Source organism: Pseudorca crassidens, chromosome 7, assembly GCF_039906515.1.
Source record: "Pseudorca crassidens isolate mPseCra1 chromosome 7, mPseCra1.hap1, whole genome shotgun sequence".
NCBI classification, from domain to species: Eukaryota; Metazoa; Chordata; class Mammalia; order Artiodactyla; family Delphinidae; genus Pseudorca; species Pseudorca crassidens.
This window is the reverse complement of record NC_090302.1, coordinates 64,109,058-64,128,629: the sequence shown is the minus strand read 5'-3', so window position 1 is coordinate 64,128,629 and position 19,572 is coordinate 64,109,058. Positions and strand designations below refer to the sequence as shown.

General features: G+C 39.2%; 1 protein-coding gene across 1 annotated transcript; it reads left to right on the top strand.

Moving 5' to 3' along the window:
• The first annotated feature begins 9,692 nt into the window (after positions 1 to 9,692).
• On the top strand, positions 9,693 to 13,457 carry CER1 (cerberus 1, DAN family BMP antagonist). The gene is made up of 2 exons (XM_067744414.1): positions 9,693 to 10,271; positions 12,110 to 13,457. Exons 1-2 carry the CDS (start codon positions 9,765 to 9,767, stop codon positions 12,422 to 12,424), a joined length of 822 nt encoding a protein of 273 aa, XP_067600515.1. The 5' UTR covers positions 9,693 to 9,764; the 3' UTR covers positions 12,425 to 13,457.
• Positions 13,458 to 19,572: the final 6,115 nt, after the last annotated feature.

The window sequence follows — 19,572 nt, the reverse complement described above, 5'->3', positions numbered from 1 at the left end:
ATACATGAAAATATGTTCTCCTATTGTTCAATCATTAAGGAATTATAAACTAAAGCCACAATGAGGTAGTATTACACTCCTACTAGAATAGCTAAAATTAAAAAGGCCGACTGTACTAAGTGATGGTGAGGATGTGAAGGAACTGGAGCTCTCATACACTGCTGGTGGAAATATAAAACAGCCCCACCCCTTTGGAAAACAATTTGGTTGTTTAAAAGTTAAACTGTATATGATCCAACCATTCCACTCCTACGAATTTATACAAGAGAAGAAAATACATATCTCCGTTCAAAGACTTGTACATAAATGTTCATAGCAACTTTATTTGTAACAGCCAAAACTGTCAACAGCCAATTGTCTATTATGTGAATGGATAAATAAATTATAGCATATCCCTGCAATGAAATACTATTCAGGAATAAAAACAAATGAGACATTGCTACAACATGGACGATTGTTAAAATACTTATGCTGAGTGAAAGAAGCCTGACAAAAAAGAATATATAGTGTATATGTACTCCATTTATAGAAAATTCTGGAATGTGCAAACTAATCTATGTTGACAAAAAGCAAATAAGGTGTTATCTGGGAATAAATGAGGAGGACAGGAAATGGCAGAGGAAGGGATTGCCAAGGGACAGAAGGAAAGTTTTAGGAGTGATGGATATGTTCACTATTCTGATTGTAGTGATAGTTTCACAGATATGCACGTGTATACATATACGCACATATATGTCTAAATCTATCCAACTGTACACTTTAAGTACATTTTGGTTTTTGTTTATCATTTATCCTTCAATAAAGCAGTATAAAGAAAGAGAAACAATGAAATAATCTCTACAACACAGTGGAAATTTTTCAAAAGAAAATGAAAGCTATATGCATGAGGATATCTTTATTTCAGGGCAATAAAAAATTGGAGCAAAGTTATATGATTTAAATGTCCAATGACAGAAGAATGCTTAATGGAATATTGCCTCCATTAAAATAATAATTCTATCCCATAATGTTAAAGTAGCAGAATTTAAAATAATATATGCACAAGTTTAATAGCTATATTGCAATAGGCAAACTGACCACGGAGAAAAGCATGAGGTAGGTTTAGATCTCAATCCCACCACTGACTAGCTATGTATCCTAAACTTAGGTTTCTTATCTAGAAAGTGGGAGTAATAATAGCTTCCTAAAAAATTGTGAGAATTAAATGTGAAACTATGAAGAATATGCCTAGGACAGAGTAGGCATTCAATGAAAGGTACCTTTGTAAAAGTTGAAGAGCTATGAAGTGTGAGTGTGTGAGTGTGTGTGTGTGTGTGTGTGTGTGTGTGTGTGTAATGCATAGTACTTGGAAGAGGGTGACAACTTCAAGCAGTGTTGTCCTTACCAGTAAGCAGGGAAGGAGGAGCTGGGGAGTAAGACAGTTGGGGTTTTAAAGTTGCATTTTCCAGTAAGAACTTTCCCATGTATTAGGATATTTTGTTGAATATAGAAATGTTTCCATTTGTTGGAAAAATCCAGAGTTTTCTTTCTTTTTAAAACCTCAATATGCCTTGCTTTCAGGCATGATCTATGATACACAAATCTCATTGTAAAGAGAGACAAGTTAGGGGATAGTTTTTCCCCTGACAGAAAGGATTGTTTGTTTTGCTAAAGGATTGTTTGTTGCTAAGGACTTGGATGATAGTTGTTTTCTAAGAATGGCTCTGCAGTGAGGCCATATTTTCAAAATTCCCTTTTACATACAAAAGTAACACACTTGCTGCATATATTGAGTGTTCATCAGGCCTCCAAATGAATATGTAAATGGTGCTAGATGGAGAAAAATGTGGTTTGGGGTGTACAAGAGTCAGGGAGGATTCAGACTAGAAGCTGAAGGACAGAGAAAGCCAGCTGAGACTGGCTCCCAGTGAATCACCTTCTTGCCTACAGATTTCCCACCCAGCAGAATCCTTAGGTCATTTTGGTGACTAGCTGCGAATAACAGGCTTCTAAGAGTTTCAGATTTGAATCGAGTCACATTTGAACTTTTGCACATGTGACTAAGGTGTGCCCAATTTTATAGCAAACTTGGACCCAGGGTCAGGTACACAAAGGCAAGCCTTACTGGAAGTTTCTGCTTTGCTTTTGCATTTTATTGTCACGATTTTTCACGGTTTGTCTTATACCAACTTGTTACTTAATTCCCACACCTTGGAGGGAAAAATGTGTAATATTTTAATATTTATATTACAGATACTTAACATTATGTTTCTGCATAGGTGTTGCCAAGAGAGCAAAGCCAACCTTTATTTATAGAGGGTAGAAAATATAAATCTGTCTAAAATCTTTTGTGAAATAAAGGTCTTAATATTTCCAGAGTTGATTTTGGTGCCTACTCTTGGAGAGGCTTAGAGAAGCGTTGTGAATACAATGTACCATTGTTTTAGGTTTCCTATCCACGACTTGCTTTTTTCCCCAACTTCCCTCTCTTTTGGCAACTTCGCCTCGCATTCTGTCCTACATTTGGCCCCGAGACAGTTGAAAGCTTTGCAAGTTGATTTTCCATTCCCATCTGAATTTTAGCTTAGCCGTGGAACTGTTTTCCATGTGTTTTTAATCATTTGTCCATGTGTTATGAGCTTATAGGGACAATATGTTTCCCCCAATCTGCCTGCATTGTATAAGCAGAAACTGGCAAGGTGGCCAGTGGGGGAACAGTTTTCAAAAGTTGCCCCCTACATTCATTTCTGTTGGTGATACACCATCCCCATCTTCCAACTGGAGGGAAACAATTTACAAGCTGCATAAAGTTAACTAACACAGAGTCCACTGGCCTGAGTTGCCTTTTTTCAAAGTATAATTATCTTTCGGAAGAGATTTGCCTGGGAACCGTGGCTGGTATGACAAAGTTCAAAGACCTACTCTGAGACTGTGGCCAGGCTGGGAAATAAAGTTTTATTCTGAGCCTTCCGAGACTCAGTGGAAATTTGATTTTAAAATAGGGTCTAAACACAGAGAATTAAGGATAAGTTCTCCAGGACAAAGAGATACCTCTTAGAAAGTAAAGCACAACAAGGACCCATGTCAGAAATTGCTGTCCAAAATTTTTACTGGATTTGGTATGTTAAAGCAAACATTCATTAAAAAAAAAAAAAAAAAAGCAAACTTTCATTAACCTAAGTGTAGAGCAAGGAGCCAGGAACAGGAAAGAAACAAAAATACATTAAGCAAAATCCCTGTTCTCGAAGTCTGTGTCAGACTGCTGTCAATGCAGTCTCCAGCAAACACAGACCTTGCCTCCAAGGAGCCTTCTCCCCCGGTTGGGAAGACACACATGCAGCCAAATTAAATCAATGCTGAGGAATTGCTAACTGGCAGAGTAAAGAAGGGACTTGGCTTCCGGAGCCCCAAATAAATCCTGGTGTTATGGGAGAGGTGACTCCCTGTAAATGCTCTACTCCCCAGAAAGCTGGCTGGATGGCAGATCTGCTCTTGGAGGTTAAAATTTCAGGTTTCTCGTAGCTCTTTTGCCTACTCTGACCTCCCTTTCTTTCTCCATTTTATTTAGGACCAAATTCATGAGAAGTGAGTTTCATGTTGCAGAGAGTTCCAATAGCTGCACGGTGGCATGGGTGATCCTGGGAAGAAAGATTTAAAGGAGGGCTGCGGCAAAAAGCTAGACTTCGGTGGGTTGATATGTCAGTGGACGTCAGAAAGTAGAGTTTGGGTTTGGACAATTCTTTCCAAAGTTTGCCTGGGAAGGCAGAAGACAATACTGAAGAAAAGAACCTGGAAACCTTTATGAAATCAAAGAGACATTTTTAAAACTTGAAAACAAGGACACACTATATAAATGCTAGTAAGAGGCAGCCAGTGGAGTGAAGGGAGTTTGATGATATGGGACGAGACTATTAATAAAGTAGGTTGGAAAGGGTGGATTTCAAGAGCAGAGTGGAAAGGAGGAATGAATTGTTGTAGTTTGATGATAAAGTCAAAGGAAACGCTCCCATCTGATGGCTTCTATCCTTCTCTGTGGAAGAAGGGGTGCGTTCATTTGCTGAAAACGTTGAAAGAGGCAGAGCAGTCAAAAGTTTGAGATTATCAGAGAAGATTTTTAAATAGCCTACCTGGAAAATGAAGAGAGAGTTGACTCGAGTCATACAAAAGACTGCTGGGCAGAATTGAGGGTTCAGTTAAGATGGGAGATCATTTATATGGAATCAATTTTCGCCATTTTGTAATTGTCTCTGCCAGAATTCCATAGCCCAGAAGTGGTCCAGGAAAGAGGGACAGCTGGGTGTTTCCAGGGTTGGAATTTTACTAGATCATGCAAGAGAAAGAAAAAGGGATGAAGAAGTTGGGAATATTGCAAAAATTTGAAGTGATGGGCCATGGATACAAGCTGGATAGGGAAGGAAGTGAAGACCAGAGGATTTATATTCATTCATTCACAAATATTTTGAACATCTATTACACAGAAGGAACTCTTTTAGGGCCTGAGATGGTGACCGAGAAAGGCAGAGCCCCTACTTTCATGGACTTTAAAATCTAAAGTGGAGACAAATGTTAAACAAATGTTCATAGAAGTAATTATTTAACTGCAATTGTGGTAGCACTATTATAAGGGCAAAGCAGAAAACAGATGCTGTGGAAACAACTGAGAGAACGGAAACAACAGAAGGTTGTCCTGAGAGAGCGGAATGTGAAATTTACCGTTTAGAGGTGGAGCAATTCCTGGGAATAACAGGGGTGTGAATGTAAAGGGGATGGAGAGGCCAGGCGGAGTGGAATCATCAGATTTCAGCCAGGGTACTGAATAGGACATCATGTAATACTGATGGCATGTTATTGGTCAGACCCATCCATGTGAATCCTGAAGTTACCCAGGGTAGTAACAGGATCTGGGGTGAAAAGAAAGGCAATGAGCCAGATGAGGAAAGCATGGCAGGTGGTATTTTTTCTGGCACGGTTTAGGGACATGAAGTTAAGTACCTGAGATCATGAGGCTTAATAAACTGTCAGGCCGAGCCAGAGTTTTTCTGGCTTCAAATCTGGAGTTACTCCCACTTACATTACTCTTTCTGAGAGCAGCTTTCTGCAAAATGAGAAATGATCCAGGTAAATTTTAAGGATTAGGAAGAAGGAGCATGACAGATGTTTATCATCAGTGAAGGCATCCTGGACTAGCTATAAATAGAGGCTGTAGGCAGTGGGGGATGGATGGATGGTGGGGCACATAGTGAAGTCGCCTTGGCTGCCTTGGCCTCCTTCTCAGATTTGTAGGAGCCCTCTATGAGATCCTGGTAAGTAGCTTATTTGTCAAATTTAGGTATTGTCCATGACTTGTGCATAGTAATAGATACATCCCCAGTTGCAAAAAGTAAAATGCTTCTTTACGGTGTGGGAGTGTTTTGGACAGAGAGCAATAAGATCACTGAAACTGCTAACAGAATAATCTGACCTTAAAATGTAATGCTGAGATCAGTGCCGAAGAGTGGAAATGGGGAAATTTTATAATATGGTACACCATTTGGTATTTGTCCTTTTCTATTGTCTACATATTTTTTCTCTTTGAGTGATGTATTAGTTTGTTACGGCTGCCATAACGAAGTACTACAGACTTGGTGGCTTAAACAATAGAAATTTATTTTTTCACAGTTCTAGAGGCTGGAAGTCCAAAGTCAAGGTGTTGGTAAGGTTGTTTCCTTCTGAGGGCTCTCTTCTGGGAATGTAGACAGCCGTCTTCCCCTTATGTCTTTACATGGTCTTTCCTCTGTGTGTGTCTTTGTCTCAATCTCTTTTTCTTATGAGGACATCAGCCTTATTGGATGAAGCCCCACCCTAACGGCCTCATTTAAATTTCATTACCTCTCTAAAGGCCCTATCTTCAAATACAGTCACATTCTGAGATACTGGGGGTTATGACTTCAACATGTAAATTAGGGGGAAGACACAATTCAGCCCATAAGCGGTAACAATTTTAAACGATTGAACATAAATAAGTTGACAACACTGATGGCCTCCACAGCAGGACAGGAAGCCTGGGAGTTCAGAGGAATATTTACTTTTTACCATACAATTTTTTGTATAATCTCAATTTTGTTGCTACACCTATTTATTACCTAATCAAAAATAAAAGAAAAAATTTGCATGACATCTATTGCACTACCTGGTGCAATACTTATTTGCAAATGTTTATTGAATAAAATTAGTAGAAACACAGTGTGACAGTCCACGGTGCCTTTGGGATTTGGATCTACCTGAAAGTCCCTGATTAGTGCTAGGAATGTTGTCTGCCTAGGTTTTCCTTGTGTAACTCATTTTGAATAAGCTATACTCTCCCTCTAGATTGCAAACTTCATTAGGCCTGGACAAGGACACCCTCACTATTTTATCCTTAGGACCTAGCACAGAGCTGGCACTCAGATATATGCTGTATGAATGAGTGTATCCATGAGTTCAATAAGTGAAGTAGCTTTGGGGAGGTAGGCCTTCCTAATGTTTTCTTTCCATAGAAAGTGGAAAGGAGGGGAGTGGAGAGGGAGAGAGAACTATGTTTTAAATAATTTACTAAACTAAATCATGATAAGAGGTTTAAGGGGAAACCACGTACCCTAATTTGCTGTCTTCCTTGTCCTTTGGAAAAGAAGGGAAAGATTTTGCCTTCTTTTGAGTTCTTTTTAAATAATCTAAACTCCCATGGTCCTGTGGTTATTCTCTATTTTGAAAAGAGAGAGAGTTTTGAGGCAATGGCATGTACCCTAGACAGATTTCTTCCACAAAGCCATCAGCCCAAATTCCCCTTTCTGTCTCTCAGTTTTAACTCTAATGCCTATCTCCTACCCCAACGCTGCCTCTCACCTTTTGTTGATTTAGGTCTGGGGTTTTTACAAAAGAATTGAGTTTCTCTGTTTCCGCTTAGAGAGCACTGGACTGCTTTTAGCTCCTTTCTGAGAGTCTGTAAGAGGGACAGGAAAACATAGCTGTTACTGTTCTCTCACAGGCACACTGGGAGCTCCACCCAGTCCTGAAGACATCCTAGTGCCTAGGAAGCCAGGTCAAGTTGAACTCAGAGTTCAGATCACGCGGAGCGTGAGTTATAAATCGGAAAGAATGAAGGATGGGATTGGACCCTCTGGCTCGCACGAAGGCTTGAGGTGGTCCCAGAAAGCAGATTTAGGCAGACTTGGGCTCATGAAAGCTCAGGCCTGCCTTCCGCTGTGGCATTTGGTACTAAGGACACCAGCAATTTGTGGTGCTCTCTCCACACAGCGGCTCCCTGCTGTGTCTGGAGACCCCCTCCACACCTATATCTCCATTTGGCTTCATCCAAATTGGGAGGTCACTGTATGCTTGTATGACTGAAGACCCACACCAAAATGTTTATGTTTTTAAGCATAAACTATAATGTACCACATACACAGCTTCAGAACTGATGTAAGGACACAGTGGTGAAGGGAGAATGTCATCTGCTGTTAACTGTAAAAGGCAGGGGTTGAAGATAGACTCCTGTACCGTAGTACTCGTCACAGAAGGCTTTACTTTGCTAGATTTACCCTTCAAGATATTTGCACATTTTCTCAACAGGAGTGACAGAACAGCAAAAGGAAATGCTCCATGAGTAATTTTTAAATGACATTTATAAACACCAAAATTAGTATCAGGAGAAGAGGGGTTTAGGACTAAGGAAAGGATAAATAGGCATAACTGACATCCCTACAGCTAATTGAATAAAGTTATAAAATGTGTGATACCACTAGACTACTTGAGGGCAGGAAGTAAGTTTTCATCATTTTCTATCATATTCTAGTATCTAATATGATGCTTGGCCCACAAAGTGAGTCTTCTACAAATTTTAATTCAAAAGAAATTATTTGAATTGTACCCTATGTTCAGAGACAAGCAACCTGAGACCTCGAGTAGAATTTCTGGAATAGTCTTCAGTCTGGGGAAAAACTGTGATTGATGGCAATGGAACTTCAGGCACGAAAACGTAAAGTCTAAAAGGAATCAGGAAACCTATCATAGTTAGCTCCCACACCATATTTATAATTAAGTGGTCAGCTAATATAAATTATGTCATTTATATTTAGAGTGGCTAGCTCTGGAAGGCCTATTGCATTGGATGGCTGAGGGAAATTAAGAAATTCAAACAGCAGGCAACTTTTAAAAAGCACTTTAAAAGAAATGGCAAATACTAATGTTCATTTAGTATGAATCAACTGTACCTTAAGTAATACTAGCACAGGTTCTATGGGTACTTGGTACAAGTAAAGTATATCTCTTCTGATAGATTTCTGGAAAAATGATGGTTCATTTAAAAATAATTCATTATTGTAGGTAAAAGGACTTGACGCTTTGTCTCACAGAAATCATGCCTGACTATTAAGAAGAACACTAGTGTCTGAAAAAAATATTCAAATGGATCACTTCTTGGAAAGAAAGATTAATCGGTACTGAAAAAAAGAGAAGGGCATGTTCCAGGCTTACGTGTGTTACTGAAAGCAAACAATATGGTGATTAAATTAAAAGGGGAGAAATACAAGCAAGTACTGAGTCAATTCCCAATGGAAATACTGTTCAGTTAGTGTAGAGGGTAGCTTGAACTCAACTCTGGGGTTCCATTTTTGTGGATGTGTTCCTTTCTCATACCCTCATCTGATTTATAACATTTTTGAATGATAGTCATCTAACAAATTTTCCTTTGATCCCTGAAGAGTCATGTTTGCCTTCATCTTTATTTAAGCTGGTCATCAGTTACTGCAGAATAAAGATGATGTGGATTCTGTAAGGTAAAGAATGGACCAGCCAGCTTCATGCCCAGAGCTATCAAACCTGGTTCTTAGAATCCACGTTCTCAAGTCTGGCTCTTTGTTTAGAGAAATTAAAAAAAAAAAAAAAAGTCAATAGGGTGGCTTGAGGGAAAGACACTTCCCCATCCTCAGTGAGGGCTAATGAGCTGTCAGTCTATTACTTAGGATCCTGTGAGAAATTTGTGAACAATTGAAAAAGCTTATCTGATGATTGACCAGTTGTGAAATTTAGCACCAAGTGTTTGATTCTTAAGGTGAGGGGATTACTTGGGAATTGTGAGTTTCCATGTGTGGAAAAGGAGAATATACTCCCTTTACTGTTACCATGCAAAAATCAACAACCCTAACCACATCTCAGTAACAGGGAGTGTCCTCTGCTCAACGAACTTAACATCCCTCTATTTCTTCCTTTCTTACAACTTTTATATACTTCTTTGGCTGCTTCTCTGTGTGTGTGTGCGTGTGCGTGTGCGTGTGCGTGTGTGTGTGTAGAGCCTAACAGCCTGATCTTTGGCTAAATGTATGCGTTAATTTTTATCTGATATACTTCTCTCCTTAAAACATGTCTGTTCTATCCCAGCACAAAGCAGATGCACCACATAGTAAGGACCTTACTCTGGTCCTTCTAACAACAGTGATGGGAAATCCGGGCAAAGAATGTGTTGTTTTCACAAATACTGCTCTTTAAATCTCAGACGATAAAGTGTCAGCTAATTACCCCCTGGGTCCCCGGCTTTCACTGAGGCCTTCTAAAATACACAAAACCAAAATGAAGGCAGGACACCATTAGCACTACATAATTCAAGCAAACAAGGAATGTGTTTACTCTGCCTGGCTACTGACCACCTGCCTTCCCATCCCACAAGGCAGGTATCTATATATAGCATCTCCCTGTTCACAGTCCTGCAGAGAGTGAACCTCTTTTGGGGCCTCACCATCTGTGAATCTGCAAGAAGCTTCGGCCCCGACAGCATGCATCTTCTCTTCCTTCAGCTGTTGCTACTCCTGCCTCTAGGGAAAGCTGCAAGGCACGGGGATGGCCGCCAGAGTCAGAATTCTGTTTCTCTCTTGCTCCTAGAAAGGCATCGCAGAGAGCTCTCCTTGGGCAACCATGAGGAAGCTGAGGAGAAGCCAGATCTGTTTGTGGCAGTGCCACACCTAATAGATGCCAGCACTGCAGGGGAAGGCCAGAGGCAGAGAGAAAAGATGCTGTCCAGGTTTGGGAGATTCTGGAAGAAGCCTGAGAGAGAGCTGCACCCACCCCAGGGCTCAGTCAGTGAGCAATTCTTCCCTGGGACCCAGGGTCTCACTCAGCCAGAGGATGGGATGCCAATGGAGAAATCTCCTCTTCGGGAAGAAGCCAAGAAATTCTGGCACCATTTCATGTTCAGAATGAGTCCAGCTTCTCAGGGGATCATCCTGCCCATCAAAAGCCATGAAGTGCATCGGGAGACCTGTAGGACGGTGCCCTTCAGCCAGGTATTTGTTCTGGGTGGGGAAGGGGATCCAGGTTTTCAGGAGCGGGTGGACAGCTGGGACAGGTGGAAAGTAGGGGACGAATGTGCCAGGAGCCCGAGTCTCACCTCATTCCCAGATTTGGTCCTCGGGCCTTCATCAGTGGATTTGGCAAAGTATGATCATACTCCCTACATTTCCTTCCAACCTTGGAAATGCTGCAAGAATGGTATGATGGTACTTCATATTGATGGCATAGAGCTTTGTTTTATGGGGATGTATTTATTTATTTCTACATCGGGGTGGTCTTATCTGGAGAGGTAATTGACTGTACCCCCAGTTAGGAAGTTGGGGATTTAGAGCAATCACTAGAACTTCTCTCTAGCTACATCTCTACACTCTATTAGGACATGGATGAACAGGTGGATTCCATCTGTAGATAAGATGGGATACATTGGACTCCTCCCCAGACATGCATGTATGGTGGTCTTAACCCCTGTATTTCACACCTAACTACTTCGTAGGTCTATAAAATATGTTGAGGTTGTCAGGCAGAAGTTGCCATGTTAGTTCTAGCATTACTATCACAAAAATGATTTAACGTATTTTCTCATAAGCTTTCAAAAAGTAATCTTGATGTGAAATCACATTTCCTCCTCTTAGAAACACCTGTTTCCCAGTTCATGTTGGTTGGCTGATTTGCAGTTATTATGATTGATTCCACACTATTAAGACAAAGGAGCATTCTACTATCTACTGCCTCCAGTCAGTCCTGGCAAAGCCCACACTCCAAATGTTAAATTAAAATTGAGAAATTGCATCAGGTCCTTAAACACAAAGATACTGAACCAAAAGCAATGCAGGATAGAGTAAAATTTTACAGTCCAGTAAAGCTACACAATTAAGCAGGCAGTATTATAAGGTAATTGACTGTGCAAGGCAGTTAAGTATTCTGAAAAGGCAAGGATATGTAGCAACGACAAGTCAATGATCAAATAATAATGACTGCTTTGTTGGCCCATGTATAATTAAAAAATTGCTCCTAAGAATTGGGCGATCAAATTTCCTTTGAACTCTTATTTTGAATTCTATCACTAATTAAATTAAAAATAAGGTGTTTGGCTCATATATTTTGAAGGGCACATAAAGCTAGGTGTATGGGGTTATGGGAGATGCAAAGATGATGTCATGCATGATGATTTAGAGGCACAGGTGCTGCAACTTTGCTCCATGCAACTTAATAGATTTGAATGTACTATAAGCGCTGTAAAATAGGACAGAATTAAACTCTGGATGTTCTGATCTATTCTATGAGCAATTGAACAAACATGTATTGAGAATATATTTTGTACAATGCACTGTGAAGAGTAGAAGGGTAAGGCACATTACTTATAAGAAGCTAACCATTAGAATTTTCAGACAGGTAACACCCAATTAGACAAAATGTCTTAGAGTTTGGCATTTAAGTGTAGAGTAAAATATTTTCATATTACCTTAGTTATTTTCTACAGGCTAATTTATTAATGTATCCAATAAAAAATTTAGTTAAGGTAGCTCCAAGCTCTTGAGATGCCATCACTTGATTATTGAAAACTGTATCCAACATTGGAAAGATTTTTAAATCTTTTTATTTATTTTTTGGCCACTGCACTGCACGTGGGATCTTAGTTCCCTGACCAGGGATCAAACCTGTGCCGCCTGTCATGGGAGTGCAAAGTCTTAACCACTGGACTGCCAGGGAAGTCCCTGGAAAGACTTAAATTTTAGTCTAAGTTATCCTCGCTTACAGTCTATAGCTTCGGCATCATGTATGGTAAAGAAATGACTCAAGGTAATTTAATGGAGATGTGTTTGTCTTTTAGACTATCACCCATGAAGACTGTGAGAAAGTGGTTGTACAGAACAACCTTTGCTTTGGAAAATGCGGGTCTGTTCGTTTTCCTGAAGCTGCGCAGCACCCCTACACCTTCTGCTCCCACTGCCTACCTGACAAGTTCACCACGATGCACTTGCAGCTCAACTGCACTGGCCTTGCCCCCGTGGTCAAGCTGGTGATGCTGGTGGAGGAGTGTCAGTGCAAGGTGAAGACAGAGCAACAGCATGGCCACCCCGAACAGGCTGGCTTTCAGGCAGAATTTCACGTCCAGGATCCCTTTATCCCAGGACTTTCAACATAAAAAAAAGCCATCCCACTATTATCAGCAAAATTGCTGATTATTCAGTCTGAAATGTTAAGTGGGTATGTAGTATTTTAAGAGAAATGTGGTTTACAAAGTAAGAACGATTTAGAGGTCATGGCATTCATCTAGTTATCGGTGCACATTTGGGATCTGGTCATGACTCTGCCGCTAACTGGCTGTAGGATGTTAACAAGTTGCAAAGGCTTTCACCCCCTTAAATTTTTCATCTGTAAAGGAGGGACTTGAACTAGATGATAGCTAAGGTCCTTTCCGCTACTAGTATTACATGATCTATTGTCTACAAGTTTTGGTAAAAGCCTTCCATCTGGAGAAAGAAAAGAAACTAGACCATAAAAATGGGTTTCTTTAATAGCTTATCAAAGCATTAGCAGAAAACTATATGTATATATTTATACATATATGTATATGCATGTATATATACATATCTGTATGGTATTTGTAGAAAGGATTCCTCATACTTATAGCTGCCTTTGCCCTCAGGCCGTGTTTTATTTGACTTCTATCAGATGATTAAGTAGTTCCATAGATGGAAGGAGTAACTTGTTTGGTTGCCTCCTTATTTTTGATACTCCCCATATAAAATCTTGATGTCAGATCTCCAGCTTTGAAGAAGGAACATTGACGTTACTTGTAGTGGTTTACATAGGGATAAGGAACAATCATCAGTAGCCAAACTAGTACTTAAAATATGGGGAAGGAAAAATATATGACCAGTACCAGGTTTAAAGGTTAATCCAGAAATGCTAATGCAAGTGACCAAGGAATTCCAGTAGATATCAAATTAAATAAACTGCAAATGATTTAAAATTTAAAAAACAATTTACAGGTGAAACGCTTATCCACATGCATTTTGGATTAGGTAGTTTAGTAAGGGTTCTGTGTTTGGATGACTGTGTTTTTGCTACTGTATAAAAACTCTGTATTACAAATTTTACTTGCCAATGTCACAGTTGCAAATTCTGAAAATATTCCAAATATTCTAACGTATTAAATTTTAGTGTATGAAGCATTCTGGGAAATGTTGTGGCATTCAATTGTCTTATATTTTGTCCTTATTTGTTTTGCCTGTCCCATAATTTAAAGACACTATTGGGAAATTACCTAGTAAGAGCATTTCTGAAACGGCTTCATAGGCTAATGACACTGGTCCAAGTGTTTCTTTTAACACTGCAAACAGCTTTCTGTTAAGGTCCTTCAATCACTGTCTTTTAGTCATTACATTTCTCCTGTCTGTATTTATTTGTATGAAAAATGTGCAGAACTGGCTTTCCTTACCCATATTTCTTTTTCTAAGATCATTCTCTAAAAATTCATCTTAAAAATAATTTTATTTGAATCCCTTTACTCTCAGAATATACAAAAAAGTATTTCTCAGAATAATAATTGTTTTTTAAAAGAAATTAATGCCTATTTAAATTCTATTCCTCTTTAATCACACCGTTTAACCGTGTGTTCTGAAGAAAAGAATGCATTTATATTTAGTGTATATTCTACAACACATCAAAGCAACAGGATACGTGCTACACAGATACACATGTGACATTTACATCAGAATATATCATACCCTTCGGTGGTCAAAGACAACCTAATTGGCCAAGGTATGGTCATGAGGATAAAACTGTTAAGCATTAATGATATCCCAGCTGGTCAATATATTTTGGTGCCAAAAGCTCTTGAGCAGCTGTCTAGCTTGCAATTGCCTAACCTTGATTATGTAAACCCTTCTCTGCCAATTGGACTATCCTTCTCCTCCTTACACACTTGCAAATCCCTTTTATCTATCCTTGCAAATAGACTCTCCAGCCCAAGCCCCAAACAATCATCAGTTTTATTCAAACTCTGCTCTGCCCTTCCCTCATGTGTGAATTCAAGATGAGGTAGATGATGGTTGTTATCAGAGGTCACATTCAAAGAGTAGCAGCATGAACCTCACAAAATTGTCCATATTCGATGATTTTTATTAAAAAAAAGGCAATTTCTAACTGTTCAACATAATACATGGCAGCATAAGAAACTGAGAGGAAACACACAAATATTGAACAATCTATTAAGTGCCAGATACTATGCTGTGTCTTTTATATATAATATAATTTATGTCATACATAAATACATAAATTATACAATGCTCACAAGAAGCAAATGAGGTAATGGGACTTCCCTGGTGGGGCAGTGGATAAGACTCCACGCTCCCAATGCAGGGGGTTGGGTTCAATCCCTGGTCAGGGAACTAGATCCCACATGCATGCTGCAACTAAGACTTCTTATGCCACAACTAAGGAGCTGGCAAGCCACAACTAAGGAGCTCTGGAGCCGCAACTAAGGAGCCTGCGTGCTGCAACTAAGGAGCCCATGTACTGCAACTAAGGAGCCGGCGAGCCACAACTAAGGAGCCCGCGAGCCTCAACTAAGACCCAGTGCAAAAAAAAAAAAAGAATCAAATGAGGTAAGTAAATACCCTATTTTATAGGAGAGGAAAACAAGCCTTAAAATTTTAAGCAACTTGCCTAAGATCATGTGAGGCATATTTTCTATTTGTATTAAAATATTTACCTATTTGTTGTTCGTCAATTTAGATTTAACTCTTCTAGGTCTCTTGCCTATTGGCCTCAAAGCTAATTTTTTTTTTTTACCTCTGGTCTAGCCCTCATATTTGATGGGGCAGTGATGTTATCTCTTGAAAGAGAAATCATCCCTAGGTCAGATTCTCAGCCAAGCATTGCCCTTATCGGCAAGCCCCCTTATCAAGCTTGGTCTCATTTTCCTCCTGTATAAAATAAGGCTGGTAATAATTACGTCAGAATTACTGTAATGATCAAGTATAGGTAACAGCACATCAGAGAGCTTTAGATCCTGTAAAGCTAGGATAAATTCACTCTTCTCTATTCAGACCTTTAAAAAAAATTGTTTTGAGAAATTTAAAAGATAGAGAAAAGTACAAAAAGCAATATAACAGACACTCAAATTCTCACCACCAGAATAGTTAATGTTTGTCATCTCGTGCTTCTTGTCTATTTTCTTAAAGAAATAAACCATTTCTCATGTAAGTAAAGTCTCCTTTAACTACCGTGCTGAGTTTTATCCTCCAAGACTCTGACCGCTCAGTACTTACCCCACCCCCCAAAATTCTTGTTTACACTTCCAATACCTTTTATATTTTTGAAAAGGTACATAAACATCCATCGATAATACATAGTATTATTTTTGTGAATGTGTTCCTTTATTTGGCAGGTATTTATTTGTCCACCAGCTTTGTGCAAGATATAGGTGTATAGTTGTGTCTATAGCGAGGAAGCAAGTCACACAAGGTCCCTGGTCCTCTAGAGTTCACATTCTAGTGGGAGGAGACAAGCAATTTGAAAATCAATCAATTCATCAATCAATCAGCTGAAAAGGTAAAATATCAGATGGTTGTAAGTGATATGCAAAGAATGAAAATAGAGGAGTGTGCTAGAAATTAGTTACCTTAGACTGAATAGTTTCTGAAAGGGTGACAATAAAGCTGAGTTTTTAATTACAAGCATGATATTCTATATAAATTGCTCTATGGTTACTCTTCTCTCCATATAGGATTCTGGTGTGTTTTTACAAAAGTTTTTAGAGCTGTTTTTTCCCATATATTTTATCTCTATTCTAGGAAGTTGGCATTAAGTATTCCCTACAGAGGGTGGTTAACTTAGCTTTGATAATTTATCAAAGCTATTGGTGTACATAGTCTCCTTAACCTGTCAATTTAATTCCTAATTAAGAATGTTATGTGTTCTCTGAACTTTTACTGATCATTTATTCTATACATGACACTATTCTGAGGACCTTCGGTTAACCAAAGATAGATAAAACACATTTCCCCCTACCTTGTAGCTTATAATATAGTAGCAGAGAAAATATATGCAAATTATAAAGCAATAATAGTGAGCAAGTCCTGTATAATTATTATACACCTTTGTTATTCTTCCATTTCTAATATGTTTTATATTTTATATATTACATTATTGTAATGTATTATTAGATATATCAGATATATTTCTGTATATATTATAATATCATGTATTTATATATTCTGAGATTGATATATTTGCATGTATACATGAACATACACCTATGCCTACAATGTATAACTTTAATGTTTTGTAAGGAATAGATGTTTATTACCTGTAAAGCTAAATAAATGAATTTTGGGAGATGCTCTTGAAAGGATAGGTAGGGTACATAGCGTGGGGCGCTTTGAAAGGCAGCCACCAGGTCTTAAGCATGTATTTGGTAGGCCGTGGGGAGTTTTTGAAGGTTTTTGAGCAGATTAGATGGTAAGGATTTACAACAGTAGCTTCAGAGGGGCTCATGACCCACCTGAAGTGTGCACAAATATTGTGGATATGGACATACTTCAGGGGAGATCTCCAGAACTTTCCTCTGCTTCTACATAATTTCCATGAGCCAAAAATTTTAACAGTGGGGCTGGTCAATTGGAATGGAGAGAAAGCATGGAGGCCAGAAGAGCTGGAAGAAAGCTTGGAAATCATGTGCACAAAACTCTTCTGCCTGAATCTCAAGAAAGTCACATTTCCATGTCAGGAACAGCAGACAAGTTTTAAGTGTAAGTCAGTGGGTCCTCTTCACCTTGTTTAATCTACTGTTCACATTCAGGAGTTGGCAATGGTGAAGTGGGTGAGTAATAATACCTTGAGCAAAGGAATGGACTTTCCTGAAATACTAGTTTTCCAAAGCCAGGCCCCACTTATCCACCCACATATCCGGGAGAGAGCTCAGATTTTCATTTTATTGCCTTCCTCTCTCCTATTTTGTTTTGTTCCTCCTCCTTTCATCCAAAAGAAACAATCACCAGTGACCCATCTCTGGGTGGGGACTTGGGTTAATGTTTCTCAAGGAAATGATCACAACTTCCTCTTGTCTACCAGCTAAGGGAAACACACCTATTTATGTTCAATATACAAAGAACAAGAGTTTCCAGTACATGATTCTTTATAAGTCACTATTCCATTACTAAAGGAGACCTGCATCCTGCCCAAACCTCAGGCAAGAAATAGATAAATATTTAAGTGGATACACAGATTTTACATCTTACAGCAGTTCAAGTAAGACACTAAAAGGATGCCTCCATCAGGGACCCTGGGATCCATGGGATTTAGTAATCTTTGACCATTAAAAAAATAATATCCTGGAGCTTTTCAGGACCTGGAGCTTTTCAGGACCATGAGAACACAGTGGAAGGGGCTCCCCCATGTGCAGAGATTGAAAAAAGAGGCTTTATGTCCCTCACTCTCCTGTTCGTCTGCAAAGGAGATCATGAGTCCTGGCATAGCTCTAAGGAAAATGGCAAAGCAGGTGGAATTTTCTTTGGTGTCTACTTTTCCTTCTTTCTGCCTCACCCTTGAGCTCCCTTCCCTCTCTCACCTTGATTTTAGGATATTCAAATTATCTACAATTGCCCAGGGCTCCTAATTCATGTCCATTCATCTATGTAGCTCATCAGTGTATTCATCCAGTTAACATCTATTTAGAATGGATTAAGCGTCAGGCACTGGGCTGACCCACTGGGGTACCAAGATGGCTCTGACAGCTTCCCGTCCTTAAGCAGACAGAATTTACTGACTAGAGAGTTCGGGTTTCATTATACAGGTAACTAGTTCTTAACCTTGGCTGTGTATTAGAATTATCCATGAGCATTTTAAATACAGAAATTCTGTTCTAATAGTTGGAGGTAGGGGCTGGGTACAGCAGGTAATAGTCGATATATTTTTGAAAGCTCCACTGGTGATTTTGCCACCAGGGCAGATAATGAGTAGGTGGGAGCCACTGCAGAATTCTGGTCACAGGAATTCTGAACACTTGCTCAGACTTCTTCTAGAACAAGAACATCATGTTGTTCTCCCAGACCTTCTTGATCCTCCTGTTGTTCTCCACCAAAACTCTCTTTTAAGTTCTTTAAATTTCATTTTCATGCAATTTATGAGTAGCATTACTCTCACCCGGTTAACTAAATTCCACTTTGTTGCCCACAGGAAATAGGTGTTTAATTGAGTTGATTTTTCTCCCCCAAATCATTTCCTCTTTTTCTCATATACCTATTGCATGTATGCTTCCATTAGCATTTAGCACTGTAGTTCAATAACTCTCATATTTTAGTGTGTCTAAAACTTACTTTGGGTGCTCACAAGCAATGTGTTTTTCGTTTCACACCCAGGGCATCCGATTCACTGGGTCTGAGATATGTTTGGGAGCCTGCATTTTTTCCACTTTTTCATTATGTAGGTTTTCAAACGTACCAAAAAGTTGGAAAAAAATAGATCCAAGAATACCTCCGTAGCCTCCACCTTAATTCAACAGTTGTTGTTTGCCATATTTGCTTTATCTCTCTGTTTGTATGAATGTGTGTATATGTGTGCTCACTACATATTTTTATATTGTTGAACCATTCAAAATTAAATCACAGATATCATGACATTTCACCCTTAATACTCCAGTATGCCTCTCCCAAGAATGAGGATGTTTTCCTATGTAATAAAGATAATGATATCATTATCACTCCTAAGGAAATTAGCAATATTTCCAACATGTTACCAAGTTATTTGCATTTTAACTGATGTCTCCTGGATCTAGCTCACTCTCTCAAGTATAGAGGTGGAAATTTCTGACTTTATGGTGGGCTAGTGGAGGAGATCCCAGGGGAGCAACCAGGACTTATGAGACAACCCAAATAAGTCTTGAGTTAGCTCTGAGTAGATTTCACAAATCAGGACAGGCCAATGTCCCAGCTGGCCAGAAGACCCATTCCACTTGACACAAAGCCTAAGAGAAGCCAGACAGGTCATACAACTCCTAGGGTGCACTCCCGCACACTGGCTTGAACTATAAGAAAGGTGAAATGTTGTTTCCTGCCTTGGGAAACTTCAGAGAAAATCCTCCTGCCCTTATGTTTAAAATAGAAAGTTGGGTGGTGAGTGTACAAAAAGGTATCTACAATCATTAACTACAATCCCAGTTTAAGGGATAAGATTGGTTCCGTGGAAATGATGTTGAATGATTCTCTGCTGTGATTAAAGAGTTAAAATTGTGGTCCAGCGTCAGGCTTCAGGGGAGCTGTAAAGGACAGGGATGGTGGGAGTGGT